We start from the raw sequence: 16,880 nt of genomic DNA, 5'->3' as shown, positions 1-16,880 counted from the left end.
CCTTTTAGGCTTATACACTTCGTCCAACGCTGCTCTAGTTTGTTGATCCCTTCCGAATAATAGGATTTGTCCAAGTCTGAAAAATAGCCATTCGTTTCTGCAATCACCTCCTCGTTTGAATAAAATCTTTTTCCCGCCAGCCATTTCTTCATATTGGGGAACAAATAGTAGTCCGAGGGAGCCAAGTCTGGAGAATATGGGGGATGTGAAACGAGTTGGAACCCTATTTCTATTAATTTTGCGACCACAACTGCTGAGGTGTGAGCTGGTGCGTTGTCGTGATGGAAAAGGACTTTTTTGTGGGCCAATCGTGGGCGTTTTTCTTGCAGCTCGGTTTTCAAACGGTCCAATAACGATGAATAATATGAACCTGTAATAGTTTTACCCTTTTCCAGATAGTCGATGAGGATTATTCCTTGCGAATCCCAAAAGACAGTCGCCATAATCTTTCCGGCCGAAGGAACGGTCTTCGCCTTTTTTGGCGCAGATTCCCCCTTGGTAACCCATTGTTTAGATTGTTCTTTGGTCTCAGGAGTGTAGTGATGTATCCATGTTTCATCCACAGACGAAACGACGCTTAAAGTCCAGCGCATTCTTCTGGAACAGCTGCAAACCGTCCTTGCAACACTTCACACGATTTCGTTTTTGGTCAAGCGTGAGCAATCGCGGCACCCATCTTGCGGATAGCTTTGTCATGTCCAAATGTTGATGCAAAATATTATGTACCCGTTCATTCGAGATGCCCACAGCACTAGCAATCTCACGCACCTTCACTCTTCTGTCATCCATCACCATATCATGGATTTTATCAATGATTTCTGGAGTAGTAACCTCAACAGGCCGTCCAGAACGTTCAGCGTCACTTGTGCCACTCCGAAAATTTTGAAACCACTTATAAACTGTTCTAATCGAAGGTGCAGAGTCACCATAATGTTTATCAAGCTTCTCTTTAGTCTCCTGAGGCGTTTTGCCTTTCATAAAGTAGTGTTTAATCAACACACGAAATTCTTTTTCGTCCATTTTTTGAAAATCACTCGACTTCCTCGATTCAAACGAATGCCAAACACAAAGAAATAGACCGATCTGGCTGAAACTTGGTGTGTGTTCTTCCAAGAGATGCTACTAACTAAACATAACCTCGATACGCGCCAGTGGTGCTATTTCTCTGACTTTGCACGGACTTTTCAAACGACCCTCGTACATATCTAAGACAGAAAACAGTTTAAATTTCAAAACAGAGACGAACAATTTAAACAACATATACGCAAATCAAAACCAAAGTTACAAAGTCAAAGTTTATAGTATTTACTCTCAGACGGAAAATCCTACCTCCCATCATCTTGAACCAAACTCCTATACCAGCTGTGGACAAAGTACGCTACCTTGGACTGCACCTAGACAAATGGTTGACAAGGAACCCCCATACTAGACTGAAAAGACAAGAAACTAACCAACGCTACAAAACTTCTCGCCAGACTACTTGACAAACATTAGAAACTTAACCTACATAACAAAAGACTCTTATATCTTCTGTTACTGCGACCTATTTGGTCATACGGCATCGAAGTATGGGGATCGACTAAGCGTTCCAACTCACTACGCCTCCAGGCATTACAGTCCAAAAATACTTCGAAAACTTCTTAACGCTCCGTTCTATGTATCTAACCTTACTAAATGACCTCAAAATCCCTTTCATTACAGGTTCTTGCTAACACTCGTTTCCCTCAAATTTCACTCCTCTACAGCAGCTCATCCTAACCCTCTCATAGAACACCAATCTTCCTCCACATTACCAGGTAATCCTCTAAGGAGATTGAAGAGAAGATGGCCTCGTGATCTTCTCTTATCGTGAGAGCAAAGCACGTTACTGGAGTGGCACCACTGGGTGCCTTCTCCACTCATGATTTTCTTTTATTTCTTTTTTCTTTCACCATATTTGCTTGTTGCTACAACTGTTGCAGTGATAAATTACAATAAAAGATTATAAAAATTGTATTTACAATAAACCAAATAATAATTGCAATTACTTGCATACCTGTATCCCAACGACTTCAAGAATTTTTATTTTTAATTTAAGGCGCGTCAATATCTGAGATCGTTGGCGCCCGGAGCTTTTTTTTTTTTAATGAACTGACACCCTCCGGACAAAGCTCTCTCGTTACAATGACCATCATAGGACAGTGAGCTGTAAGAAGCTCCTTGGAAGAGAAAATCTAAGAGGCCAGCTACTGCATTCAAATCTTGGATCTCCGCATTGAAATCTAGTCTACACTTAGTCTAATCACTTCTTTAAAGTCTTAATTCTCATACTTTTGCAGACACTTGCTGCATCAAAGTACTTCTAATCAACTTGAAATCATTTTACGAAGCTAAGAAGTCTGCTTACAAGGTTATCGATGCATACATTGAAGTTGATTTTTCGAAGTAAGCCTAAGATTTTTAGGAACTGACTCTTAGAATGTCTCTTTAGATATATTCTTCCAGGTTATTAACATAGATTATCTGTTCTACAACCAGTAAAAATGAGAGATGACAAGATCAAACTAAGTATCATTAATAATACTTCAGAGCAAACCTAAAGTGGATGTGTTTAGAACCAGAAAATGTTCTGTATGTACGGCTTTAACGTCGTAGAAAGCCGAATAGATTAAAAAAAATCTTGCACTAGTTAATATAATCTCTCTAAAACTCTTATTTTTAAAAGTAAAGTTGTCACCAATTAACTTCATCTTACATAAAATATGGTAGTAATGATTAAAATAAGCAAAATAATAATCAATAATACAAACCCTTTTGGTTGGAAAACTTTACGACAATTTCCATTTAGTCGTTTTTCTCCCGGCGGGCAGTCTCTAACTGGTGCTGTAACTATCTGCAACGTTGTAGCATTATTATCCTCTACATTTCCTTTTTCTTCATTACGATCTATTTCCGGGAATAGATTTATACAGGAAGTTATGGCTAGGACGGCGTAGAACCAGAACAACACGTTCAACAAGTACATCTTTGTGTTGAGGTTGTCTCCATCCGCCTGAACAACATACCTATAGTTACCCAGATTTATCGATTAATTATTATACTTAACAACATTATTCAACTATATTTTGAAGGTTTAATGGGTAAGCATTTTTAAAAAAATCACTGCTGAAATAATAATAAAGAAAATAATTAAATAAAATAATAAAAAAAAAGGCATAATCAAATTAACAAATTCAATTGTATTTCATTTTAAATTTCTTTAATTATTTTTTCAGTTTTAAGAACTTTATACTTACGTATAATAAGTACTTTATTGAATAATTTGCTTAGTGATAAACATAATTGCCTGGCGGGTCATTCCATGTCTAATCAACACAAAAAAAGACCATTTTTGACCTCACCATCTCGGATTTTCTTGAAATTTGGCACATGTGTACTATTGGTATAGACTTGGAAAAATATGAAATTTTACTGTGATATGTCAACTGGTTTATGAGTTACAGGGCTGTAAAGTTGCCAAAAATGGGCCGAAAAACAGGGAACCCCGTGTTTTTGAATTACTGTAGAAGCTTTCCTAAGTGAGCTACAGACTTGGGATTGGTGTCATTTTATAGCATATATAATGCCCTTTCCTGTGATATGCGATACCATATGGGTTAGGATTAATAAAGTTTGTTAAATTTAAATTTTAAATTTTTTAAAAAGTACATATTTTAAAATTTTAAAATTAATTCTATGAATAGCTAATAGTGTTATGAATCACTGGGCAAAATATTAATTTGGGACGACAATGGCTTCATTGTTAAAAAAATTTAAGACTAAAGCTCCTTTTCATGGAAAATATATTTTAATAAAATTAAAGTAATAAATAAATTGAAAATAGTAATAATGAATCAATGAATCATAATTAATAATTATTAAGTTTTAAAATATTGATTTTGAAATCATTTTTAGAATTAATAATTATGATTACAGTAATTATTCATATTAATTATAATATATTATTTTAATGAAATTATGCAGTTAATCAAATTATACAAAAATAATTCAATTCAATATCTTTGTTTAAGAACAGTCTTCTTTGGCTGAGATAACAGCCTCTTTAAGTTGGTTTAAGTCGGCAAAGGGCCTTGTGATGGCGTAGGGGGTTCGGTAAAGAGACTGGCAGCTCGTGCCAGTTTGCAACGACCCTATGGAAATCAAATCCAAACTTCACTACAACTTTTTGAGTGGGCAGTAGAAAACATCACCAACATAGACTTTGCATATTCAACCCAGGAAGACTATGTTGAATCTGAGTGTTTTTTAAAAAATCGGTTTGCTCAAGCATTGGCTATTAAAGGAACACAGCAATACCATGCTTTCATTCCCAGAAGTCAATCCAAAATATTGGTTAAAAACGTTTCTATGAAATCAGAAGCTTGCGAAGTTTCAAAATTCCCTGATAAACTAAAATTAGCCGACATTTCAGGTTATATCAGTGTAGTCTATAAAGAAACTGGTGGCTTGGATATGTTTTAGAGAAAAATGAAGAACTTGATGAAGTAAAAGTAACTTTTCTTCATCCAGCTGGACCCTCTAAATTATCTCGTATCCAAGAAATGCTGATATTCTTTGGGTCTCAGTAGTGGATGTTTTGATAAAAATTGATCCTGTGACTCTGACAGGAAGAACTTACATATGTCCTTCTAGAAAGTGATGCATATCAAACAAATGAAGCCTTTTTAAGCTTAAAATAATAAAGAGATCCTATTACTTAACAGTATGTTTTACTTTGGACTTATTAGTGGAATTATTATTAGCATTATTATATTAACATGAATTCAGAGTTGAATTAATCGGATTGGAGCTTTAGACTTAATTTTTTTTAACAATGAAGCCATTGTCGTCCCAAATTAATATTTTGCCCAGTGATTCATACCACTATTAGCTATTCATAGAATTAATTTTAAAATTTTAAAATATGTACTTTTTAAAAAATTTAAAATTTAAATTTAACAAACTTTATTAATCCTAACCCATATGGTGTCGCATATCACAGGAAAGGGCATTATATATGCTATAAAATGACACCAATCCCAAGTCTATAGCTCAATTAGGAAAGCTTCTACAGTAATTCAAAAACACGGGGTTCCCTGTTTTTCGGCCCATTTTTGGCAACTTTACAGCCCTGTAACTCATAAACCAGTTGACATATCACAGTAAAATTTCATATTTTTCCAAGTCTATACCAATAGTACACATGTGCCAAATTTCAAGAAAATCCGAGATGGTGAGGTTCAGACCCCGTGTTGATTTGACATGGAATGACCCTGGCGTAGGTGAAAGAATTTCTAACCACTTCTTCTAACACCTTAGCATTACTTTGGGTTTACATACGAGGTCTGTAAATTAAGTAATGAGACTGATTTTTTTAAATTTTTTTATTCAAAAAGAATTACAATTCTATATTGTCACCTTCAAAATAACTTCCTTCTGAAGCCATACGGCGTTGCAGACGTTTCTTCCACTCCTCATAGCAGTGCTCGAACTCCGATACTGGAATAGCCTTCGGCTGGTCGGTTACAGCCGTTTGAATGTTTTCGACTGCCCCAAAATGAGTTTCCTTGAGGTGATTTTTCAAGTTCAGGAAGAGAAAAAAGTCACAAGGACTCAAGCGAATAAGGAGGCTGAGGAGCCACAGGAATGTTTCTACTGGCCAAAAACTCTGGTTTATTGAAATTGCTGTGGGACAAGGAGCATTATCGTGATGCAACACCCACTTGTTCTTGATGTTTGGTCGTCACACGAATGACCCTTTTTTCGAAGTTTTTCAAGAACCTCTCTCGGTAAAAGTGTTCGATTGACCGTTTGACCTTGAGGTAAGAAACTCTTTGTGGACGATTTCGTGGATATCGAAAAAAGAAATCAGCATGCATTTGATCTTCGACTTTGCCATCCTTGCTTTTTTGGGGCCTTGGAGAGGTTGAAATGTGCGCCACTCCATGCCCTGGTGCTTGGTTTCTGGGTCGTACTCAAACACCCAAGACTCGTCACCAGTAATGACACGAGTGAAAAATCACCTCAAGGGAACTCATTTTGGGACAGTAGAAAAAAAATTAAAAGGGCTGTAACCGACCAGCTGAAGGCTATTCCAGTATCGGAGTTCGAGCACTGCTATGAGGAGTGGAAGAAACGTCTCCAGCGCTGCGTGGCTTCAGAAGGAAGTTATTTTGAAGGTGACAATATAGAATTGTAATTCTTTTTGAATAAAAAAATCAGTCTCATCACTTAATTTACAGACCTCGTATCTTCAGAATAACACTATCACGTAGCACACAAGAAGGAAGTTATGAGTGAATCTACAGGATTATTATCGAAACCTAACAAGCAAACTGGAGCTCATCTCGCCCTTACAATCTGTGTATAAGGGAAACCACTTTTAGGTCTCTTTAGGCCTCAAAGAATTCGCACAGACTTTTATAGACTATATATAGACTAAATTTAACCAAATCTAGAGTGAGAGAGGCCACTCCCATCATTATGAAGAAGCTATTTGAAGTAAACAAACTTTTTTAAAAATAACTGGGGAAGATAAGATATCCAGTATATCAAGAAATTAAAAGATGAAGCTATTCTACTACCGAAATACCAATTCAAAAATCTAACAATAGTATAATAATTCCTTACTAAAGAATTTGAATAATAGAGCTAAGTTCAATCGCAGCATCTTCGGACATCAACAGCCTTGTCCATCAGTTCTTGCGAACTAGGGATTTGTGTTTTGATGTTAGTCACACATCGTGAAATCATAATAATGGAGCTTAGTAGTTATGGATAGGTTATATTAAGGTTACATATGTAGGGTACAAAATAGGAGATAAATATCACAATGGCGTACTGGATGTCTTCTATCAACCAACCTACACACTTGACTAACTTACAATCAAAACAGCAACAACAATAACAATATTATGGGTATAAACTAAGCAATATGAGCACAAGAGAGAATTCCACAGGTATTTAATTAGATATGAATAAATAAAATATCAATACAATAAAATTGAGATAATGTTAACAACGGTGATGGTCATTAGTATAACACAAATTGCCTTTTTCTTTCTAAAGATTTTGAATTAAAAGGGCAGATAAAATACATCCGGTTTTTTATTCCTTAATGAAGATGACTCAATAAACTACCGAACAGTTACTTAGTCATATTGAATTGTAAATTACCTGAAATTATTGATAGGTTCGGCTACAAATAAAGTTATAAATATAGAAATGAGACGATATGTATGTATTTATCAAGGTCTTTGAATTATAAAACTTTTTTTTTGCAATGAAAGTGACTATTTATAAGATAATTACTTTGAATTTCATTAATTATTATTGATGAAGGCCATTATTATTTTTAAAATAAATATAAACAATCTTACTTAAATAATATTATCTAAAAAATGTATAATTGTAATATAAACTATATGCATTATTTAGGAAATTAAACTCAATTCTGGGTAGAAAAATAAATCCATCTGGTTTTTGCATTCTAAACATAATTCTCTAACCTAAAAATTGAATCGAAGATTAAGTTAGATTCATTGGGGATTTCCCAATCAGTCTTTGCCATCAGTGGATTTGTTTTATAACCATTCATTTGGAACCATTTCTTTCATCCTGTCTCATTAGACCTAAGAATGTTATTCTACTTAAACCAGAAAAGGAAAAGGATAAGTTGTAAACAGAAATTTTTCTTGTGGATTGTTAATTCAGTCGGCTGTCGGTCGTCAAGTAGCCTAAATTATTGTTATTGTCTGAGTAGTTTCTGGAATTTGTTGGGATTACTAAGAATTTTTCGACAGCCTCTGACCTGAGTTGACACTCACCAATGCTAGGACTACTTTAGTTTAGTATGCTTTGTTGGCCGCACTGTGCGGTAGAAGTCCCGTACCAGTTCGAGTGGCCAGAGCCAGGGTATGGAAAAATGATTGGAGATGATCTTTTCTTATCATTATTTCAGCGCGCTTAAACGACCTGCATTCTTAAGTAAAGTTAGTGGTCCAGAGATTTCTGTAAATCCATAATATGATCCTGCATGTCGACTGCCTCTTGCGCATATAAACTGACGCCCATCTTCCTTGCGAATCCCAAAAGACAGTCGCCATAATCTTTCCGGCCGAAGGAACGGCCTTCGCCTTTTTTGGCGCAGATTTCCCCTTGGTAACCCATTGTTTAGATTGTTCTTTGGTCTCAGGAGTGTAGTGATGTATCCATGTTTCATCCACAGACGAAACGACGCTTAAAGTCCTGCGCATTCTTCTGGAACAGCAGCAAACCGTCCTTACACGATTTCGTTTTTGGTCAAGCGTGAGCAATCGAGGCACCCATCTTGCGGATAGCTTTGTCATGTCCAAATGTTGATGCAAAATATTATGTACCCGTTCATTCGAGATGCCCACAGCACTAGCAATCTCACGCACCTTCACTCTTCTGTCATCCATCACCATATCATGGATTTTATCAATGATTTCTGGAGTAGTAACCTCAACAGGCCGTCCAGAACGTTCAGCATCACTTGTGCCCATATGGCCACTCCGAAAATTTTGAAACCACTTATAAACTATTCTAATCGAAGGTGCAGAGTCACCATAATGTTTATCAAGCTTCTCTTTAGTCTCCTGAGGCGTTTTGCCTTTCATAAAGTAGTGTTTAATCAACACACGAAATTCTTTTTCGTCCATTTTTTGAAAATCACTCGACTTCCTCGATTCAAACGAATGCCAAACACAAAGAAATAGACCGATCTGGCTGAAACTTGGTGTGTGTTCTTCCAAGAGATGCTACTAAGTAAACATAACCTCGATACGCGCCAGTGGTGCTATCTCTCTTACTTTGCACGGACTTATCAAAGACCCTCGTATACTCCTCAACTTCATTTCCAATTCATCTTCTTTGGTCATATCATTTATCATAATCTAGCTTAGAAACGGCCAAAACTGGCGTCTTCATCTTCTACTTCCGTGCAATATCCTGTCTATGAGACTATCTTAGGAACTTAAATTAACAAAAGATCTTTCATTCACACATTAGCAACATAATGTTTGGATTGGCAAAACTTTACAAATCAACGGTGACTGAATGTCAAAATAAAATTTTAAAAAATATTTTTCATTCTATCAATAAATAATAAAATAGTCGAAGGTAAGCAGATTTTTTTTTAAATTGTACAATAGATTTTTTTTCTGGCAAGTACACTTCTTTGCGATACATTTCAATATCAAGAACGAATTTCAAACCTTAACTCAAACAAAGTTGTGTAGACTGGGGCCAAAAGCTACAAATTACCTAAATGAATTAATATGCGCAAAATAGATTCATTTTAGTTTTGTAAATAGTAGGTAATCTGCAGAACATCTATCATATTGTAACGAAGTTGACCTGGGCGGAGAAGAAAGGCCTGGATTGTTCTAGAGGTTGAACGACCAAAGTCAGTAACAGGCCGCCACTGCATAAACAAAAGAGGCGGTATCTACTTGTGGCAGAAAAGAAAGGCCTAGATTGTTCTAGGGGTTAAGCGACTAAAGCCGGTAACAGGCCACCACTGTGTAGACAAAAGGGCCGGTCTTTACTTTAACTAGAAAGAAAAGGGCTAGATTGTTCAAGGAGTTAGTGACCTGTGTAAAAGCCAGCTAAGAGAAAGGCCGCAGTTGGGGTGGTGGCATATGTGTTTCCCAGCCAGTGATTGACAGGTGAGAGTGAGACAGACGGAGTTGGAGAGAGACAGAGAATGGGAGGAGGCGGCCCACAGCTGAGGTGGTGGCAGTATGTTTTCTCCAGCCAATGAACGTCAGGAGGGCGTGGAAACTTATGCTCAGAGAGTTGGAGGAGGGCAGTCCCAGTTGGAGGGAGGCACGCAGTTAAAAGGAGGCCGACACAGCTGGAGAAGTCAGTTTTTCAATCTAGTTTTCAATTGAGTGTTAATCAAGTTTCAAGCGAGTTTTAAGGAGTTATTAGAGTTTATAGTTATTAGTCAAGTTTATGAGTTAGTCTTGGAGAGTCAGTGTTGCGGAGTGCTTCAGTGGTAGCTAGTTGGGCAATTAGTCAGTTGATGAGTAGAGCTGTGTTAGTGTAGCTGAGACTAGTGCAATTCGGTGCAGTGCGGACCAGTGGTCAGTCGGGGAACAGTTTTGTGGCGTTACGAAGTGAGTAAGTAACAGTAAACTGTTGTGACTGTTGTAAATGGTGACTGTAATGAATAGCGTTAGTTGCTTGTAAATGTTAATGTGAGTAATGTTAACGTGTTAATAAATCAGGTTATTACTTACAACTTTAGCGAGTTTTATTATTTAATCAAACCCACATATTTAATAACTAGTGGCAGGCATTAGTTGTGTAAGTAAAGTTTTTTTTTTTTGGAAAAACTTTACAATATGTACAAATTAATTGTTTTGCAAAACATCGCATGTAACATATTATACAGCCTTAAATAAACAACAGCAATAAACATATTTATTGCATTATCTTATTATGTATGTGTACTGGAATAAGAAGAAAGACTCTGTAAAGCCCTTGCATCTGGGAAGATCTACATTGGCCTTACGCCTCATTAGCTGCCAGCAGTTAGTAAGTCAACAGAGAAATCCTTCCTCCCAGAACGGGTATAATAAACTTAGGCACATAAGCCTTAGAGAAAGTTCACTCACTGAGGTCTTCAGAAAGATATAGTCTTAAGTGAGTTACTTCAATGCCAATGCAGCTGTATTTGTATAATGCACTCCGAAGTTGGGTCTACCAATCCAATACTGCCAGGCTGAGCTAGCTGCTATTCGGTTCTGTGCTACCGAGATTACTGGGCGAGGAATTATTAATTCTAAGGTCGTAATTTTCTCGAATAGTCAGGCTGCTCTACGAGCTATTAGTTCCTACCAGGTCAACTCAAGGCAGGTTTGGGAATGTCTACCCAGACATTCCCTGAAGGAAATTAGTGACCAAAATAAGGTCTTTCTGGTTTGGCCACCTGGTCATTCAGGATATAAGGGAAACGAAGCGGCAGATTTATTGGCCCAGGAAGGCTCTGCGGGACACTTCGTTGGCCTGGAGCCCTGTGTTTTGGGGTTCCGAAGTGTGTGAAGGCTGCAGCCATTAACTTATGGGTGCAGAGGAGGTCTCAGAAGTGGTGGCTTGCCACCACTGGGCAGAGACAGGCGAAGGAGTTCATTCGCCGAGGCTGACTGCAGAATTAATCCGTCAAGGCCGTGGGGCTATAAGGATTAATCCGTAGACCTATTAATTGGCCACTTGGGCGCCACGGTAGCCGAGCGGATAGAGGCGAGACCTGCGAAGCTGTGAATATGTATTGTGGTACTGGGTTCGATTCCCAGTCTTAGGCCTTTAATGGTTAATAAAAGAAATTTACAGTAAAGTATGTTTGCTAATCGCCTCCATCCACGACATGTAATTGGTAGTTGGACGTTAAGCCCCGCCTGAAAAAATAGGCGATTACTTTACTTTAACTGGCCACTACAGGCTCAGGAAACACTTGCACCACATGGGCCTGGCAGATGATAGCCTCTGTAGGTTCTGTCAGGAAGAGGAGGAAATGGCACTGCACTTGTGTCAGTGTAAGGGGCTTGTCTGGCCAAGGATGTTACTTCTCGGGGAGTAAAAACCAAGGCCTGTGAGCTTTACCCAAGAGTCGCTCTCCAGAATTAAGAGTCTGATTAAAAGGACAGGTCTGGAGGGTGAGCTTTAGAGTGAGGGGAGCCACAATAGATCCAAAGGGGTCGCAGTGGCGTAGGTCTTGAGGCCGCCCTAGTTTAATCTATCTATCCAATACTGCCACAAGCGACTATAGACATTCCATTTTATTGAAACATTTAGGGAACAATGTCTGGTTATTTAGACAGTAAAAATTTTTAATTCAAGGTACTGTAATTTTTTAATTTAAAATATTGCCGAAGAAGCAATAACTTACAATTTTTCTGAATAACAATTTAATTTAATAGCTGTTTTTTCATTTAAATAATTCATTTAAATTATTTCTCAAAACTAATAGCTAGTCCACATGTTCAATTAGATTTAATTGATCTAGAATGATCTGATTAACTACATTTAAAAGATAAAATAGAAAATAAAAATTAAAAAAAAAAATAAAGTTATGGTACCTTGAAATGAAATAGGCTGGCCTTCGAGAAAACGATCTCATCTGTTCTAATGACGTCAATTCTCAGACCAGGTTCTTTTTTTTTAAAAAAGTAAAGTTGTTTTTAGCAACAGTTTTTATTTATATTTATTGTTTGAATTTCTAAGAATGAATGAGGCGTTAAGATATTTAATTCAGTGAAATAATGACCAAGAAATAGGAAGTTAAATTATGTGAAATCAACATTCATTCAACAATAAGATATTCCGAATTAATCCATTGTTTTTGTTTTTGTTAATGTTTGTATCTTTCCGTGAAAGAATGATTTGTAGAAGTTAAACGATAATTCAAATAATTTATCGATTACTTAGCGGACTCTTGTTTCTTAGATTATACCTATAGAATGCGCATAAATCTGTATAATTTATTGGATTATAGCCCAACTTAAGTAGATAGAATTATTTCTTTAAAAATTGTGCATAAAATATACTTCATTAGCATAAAATATGTAGTTTTACCAGCTTCTTCTTCTAAGCAACCTTAATGTGATCTAAAGATTTGCGATTTTGAATTTTATCGGAAATACCAGCACGTTTTGCATCTCGCTTTAAGAAAAAGATTTTAAGAGGTTGATTTGTTAACTGGGGACTTTTTTTGTCTGAAACATATATGTGTTTCACATTCTGACTCATACGAAAAAATTAGAGAGTTCAATTTTGAATTCCGGTTGGAATCAGAAGCAGGTCGAACAAGCAGGTTTCATTGACATCTTATTACTTAGAACTGTTTACTTTTTTTAAAAATCTTCTCAGAATCAAAAGGAAAAACATCTTTATTTGTAATCGCTCAACTTATTTTAGCCTCATAAAAACAAATAAGCAAACTTTGGAAAATATATTTTTGTATGATTAATTATTAAAAGTACGCGATAGCCATTAAATGCACAGATTTGAGAGACGTCTTCGCAGAGCTCAACGCCGCCGTTTGAACGCCCAGTCCAGAGTAGTACCTGTCACATGGAACGGTTGTCTTTTCCACAGTCAAGCAAAATCTGCAATGACTATCATCGATCAGACTCTTTGAGCTAGCCCCCCCGTCCAATTAACAGACCCACTAAGGCTCATTAGATCCCTCGGTTCTGACTAACCAGATCCCACTATTAACTTTGCCCAAGGTCCGTTCACGCCACTAGGCATCTATGAGGTGAGTGTTGGTCTAGTGGTCAAGAGCGTGGCTCTGTGTGTAGGAGATCACCGGTTCGAATCCCGCGTACGACTACTTTTTATTTGTGCGAAAAAATTGTTTATAGTAAAGTATGAGCTTCCTCCCTCCGTCCACGACACCTAATTAGGTGGTTGGACGTTATGCTCCGCCTGCAAATTCGCTGTGGCCATAAATAACTAATTTCACCACAAACCTGGCGCACACAACAAACGTTTTCCAGTCTCATGAGAGATTTACTAGAACATTCTCAGGCCAATTCATTGATATCATAATAACTGGTATGCCCTGCCGCTCAGTTATTGGAACCATCCACTATGAAGAGGGACTCTGGTGGAAAAAACAGGAAGAAATATCAGACTAGTTTTTAGAACTACGTTTCAGTTTGGGATGTCTGACCTAAATTTGAGTAAATGTGGAGGCTTCTTGGACGCAGTAGCTGTTCTAAGGGAAACCTCCAACCTACACCCTAGCCAGGAATCGATTTATAAGTAAATACTCACCACTGCCGGTCAAGCAAATCTTGCTTGACAACTGACGCTGGCTATAACCCGGACTAGGCCGAGTGCTAACTTTATCAAGCCTTAATGCCTACTTATAGGGCTCTCAAGGCTAAAAGGGGAGAGGGCTGACCCTTCAAAGGAAAGGCAAAATAAAAGAAATTAGACTTTTACGGCCTTAGTCTATTTGTTTTTAGGTGATATGAAAAAAATTTGTCAATAAGCTGAAATAAATGACTGCACTTTCGAACAACTGACTATCCTTGAGGCATTAAGTTTTCGGTCAACAACCTTTCTTTATTCATTCCTTAATTTGACGCTAAAAAAAAATACCCAAAGTGAGATGTTTAAATTAATATTATGTAAAAAAATACCCAACGTTGAGATGTTTTAATTATTTCTAAAATATCTTATTTCTAATCACGTCATATTATATTACCAAAAACGTTTACTTAATAAAACAAAGCACAAATTCATTCGATTGAAAATAGGTTGGTTACAATGGTTTAAACTCTCAATGTTGCAAAAATTATAAAGGGTTTACTGGGGACTAAAAGTTTTGCTTCTCTCTTTAGTAATAATCAATATTTAAGAAGTTCTAGCATTTAGAAGATTAAGGGCGTTTTGAACCGGAATAGATTCTAAATTTACCAAAATTAGCAAACAGAATTATATAAAACATAAAACGTTATATAAAAAAAGAAGAAGAAAAAAAATGGACAATTTGGAATGGACACTAGAATATCACAACTTGATTTGCTTAAAATCCATTTATTATTGGCAATAATTAACTTCCCACGTAGCAATAAAATGTCAAATATCAATCTTTTTCTACTTTGCCAGGAGAGTATACAGTTTATTTTATAAGGTTACCTTTCTTTCTTTAATCTAATTGCATAAATACATGTTATAAGTATAGTGGATAACTAAGTAACAAACTTAAATTTGTTTAAATGAGAGTATTCAAGTAAAAGAAAAGTGAATTTAATGCTGCACCAACTCAGTCAAGATGTAATGTCCTCGAATAATTTATTAATTTAATTTCCGTTTTTAAATATTAAATATGTAAAATATGATTGGAAATAATTAACAACTGTTATTTTGAAACTTCCTTTACAGGCTTGGTTAATGTAAACAATGTTTGAAAGGTCAACGGAATTAACTAAGAAATATGATTCCATTGATTTCATTCACAGATAATTAAGATGGTTTTTAATTAATATAATATTAACATAATATTTAAAAGGTTAATTCCGTTTTAATTTTAATACGATAAATTCTCAAATAATCAAATAAAAATTAGGTAAAAAAAGCACAGGCAATATTAAACATTCAAATAAAATTCGGACTAAATTGAGATTTTAACAAATTCCATAAAATTTATTTTCAAACAAAAATTATTATTACAAATTCCGTGGGGATATTCAGTAACCGGAACCAGTAAGACAGTTTCGTAAAGTTCCAGAAATAGGAGTATTCAGGTTACTTTAATGAATTAATTTCAGTATTTCATGATTTTCTAGTTTTCACGAAACTGATTTAAAAAAAATTATTACTTTATAGTTGTAAAGCTTCCATAATATACAGAGTACTTGAAAATTCCTGTGACAAAAGGAGCATTTCTCTGCAATCTGTTATCAAAATTATTTATTATATATTTTAAAATATTTTATCATCCACTTCAACTAATATTCAGTATAATCAAATGTAGCATCGAATTGCAAATAAGGAAAAAAAAAAATAGGTCAATCAAAAGTGCACTTCTTGTGCTGAGAATATTCAAAGGGTTTCTTTGAAACTTAAAATGGAATCTGTTCATACATAGAGTTTCTTTTTGTTTTTAAAATGAATTTATCTCTCAGTGATTTTTTTAAGAAAGCTAGGATATCCTGGTTTCACTCAATAGTGACAATTTTGGGAACTTTGCAAATTTGGTTTCTATAATCTTAAAAGTAACGAAAACTTCATCATTTTAAAGATTTGTCTTTAAAGACAATTTGTGCACTTTAGAATTTTTATTAAAATAAATATTTAACTATGGACCAAACTTATATTGGATTATGTGAAAATTATTCATATTCTGCAAAAGATTTTTGATATTTCTCTAAATAAGTTATTGTTGCTCATAATGAACTGGACAATCTGAGCTAAAAAACTTGCTAATTGAAATATGGAAGATTTTCTAAGAAGATTACTGTACAAAACTGAGGCCCATTTCGTAATTGTTTGGGTTTTAAATATTGGTTCTCTATATGATCTACTTATTGCAACAAATTTTATGCTAATTTGTGAAAGTATTGTTTTATTTAATAAACAGGCAAAAGTTACGCAGAAAATTGAACATATAGACTCTTCAATGCTGTACTTGTTAAAGAAATCAAATTAAATAAAAGATGTCTTACTTTTAAAAGCACAAAGCTTTCAGTTTTGGTTGTTAATTGTTAATATAACACAAACACTGTACACTGATTGGTGCTAACTTATAATCAATTGAAATTTTTTTACGAGCAAACTAACTTACTAGAAACAATAGCACAATGGAAATAAGTTTATAGTGAAACGTTGTGGTATAAAAGCATATTATCGTGTACACTTCTGGACGGAGACTGACCGTTGGAATCCCTACCACTCCAGGATGTAAACAAGAGCACCGTTACGCGTAGGCTATGCTGTATTATGCCAGTGTTGCTGTTGGTGTTCTTAGTTTCAGAGTTTAGACTTTCATTAAAAGAGTACAAATATCAACTATTTATTTGCAGTTTCTTATTTTTTTTTTTAAATGAGAAGTTAGTGAACTTTACTTTGTTAACAATAAGAGAATAGAACTGTCCATGAAAGTGGTTGACCTTGTTACCCCGATGACAGAAAATTACCTCATATTCCCTTATTTATGAACTATTATTAAATAATTTATAAATGGGGAAATTTTCCATTGTAAGAGGGAAAAAAGTTGCGCATCTTCTCATTAATTTAAATCAAACCAGTTTTATTCGTACAACATATTTAATTTAAGAATAGCGTCAGCTAGGTTTTCCTGTATGGAAATTACCATTATATAA

The 16,880-nt window shown here is 35.5% G+C and overlaps 1 protein-coding gene across 2 annotated transcripts in view; it reads right to left on the bottom strand.

The window, feature by feature from the left end:
* Positions 1-16,497, bottom strand: part of LOC141461022 (uncharacterized) — a 45,789-nt gene extending 29,292 nt beyond the window's left edge. The window contains exons 1-2 of one of the 2 annotated variants that reach the window (XM_074141629.1): positions 16,224-16,497; positions 2,790-3,044 (exon numbers count right to left, since the gene is read on the bottom strand). In XM_074141629.1, coding sequence (XP_073997730.1) covers positions 2,790-3,004 — 215 coding nt within the window. In that variant the 5' untranslated portion in view covers positions 3,005-3,044; positions 16,224-16,497. The remainder of the gene's footprint in view (positions 1-2,789; positions 3,045-16,223) is intronic. The other variant, XM_074141628.1, reaches the window with a different exon arrangement.
* Positions 16,498-16,880: the final 383 nt, after the last annotated feature.

Source organism: Rhodnius prolixus, unplaced genomic scaffold, assembly GCF_049639745.1.
Source record: "Rhodnius prolixus isolate KJV_2025 unplaced genomic scaffold, Rpr scaffold_6, whole genome shotgun sequence".
Lineage (NCBI taxonomy): Eukaryota > Metazoa > Arthropoda > Insecta > Hemiptera > Reduviidae > Rhodnius > Rhodnius prolixus.
The sequence above is the reverse complement of the archived record's forward strand: the minus strand, read 5'-3'. Positions and strand labels throughout refer to the sequence as shown.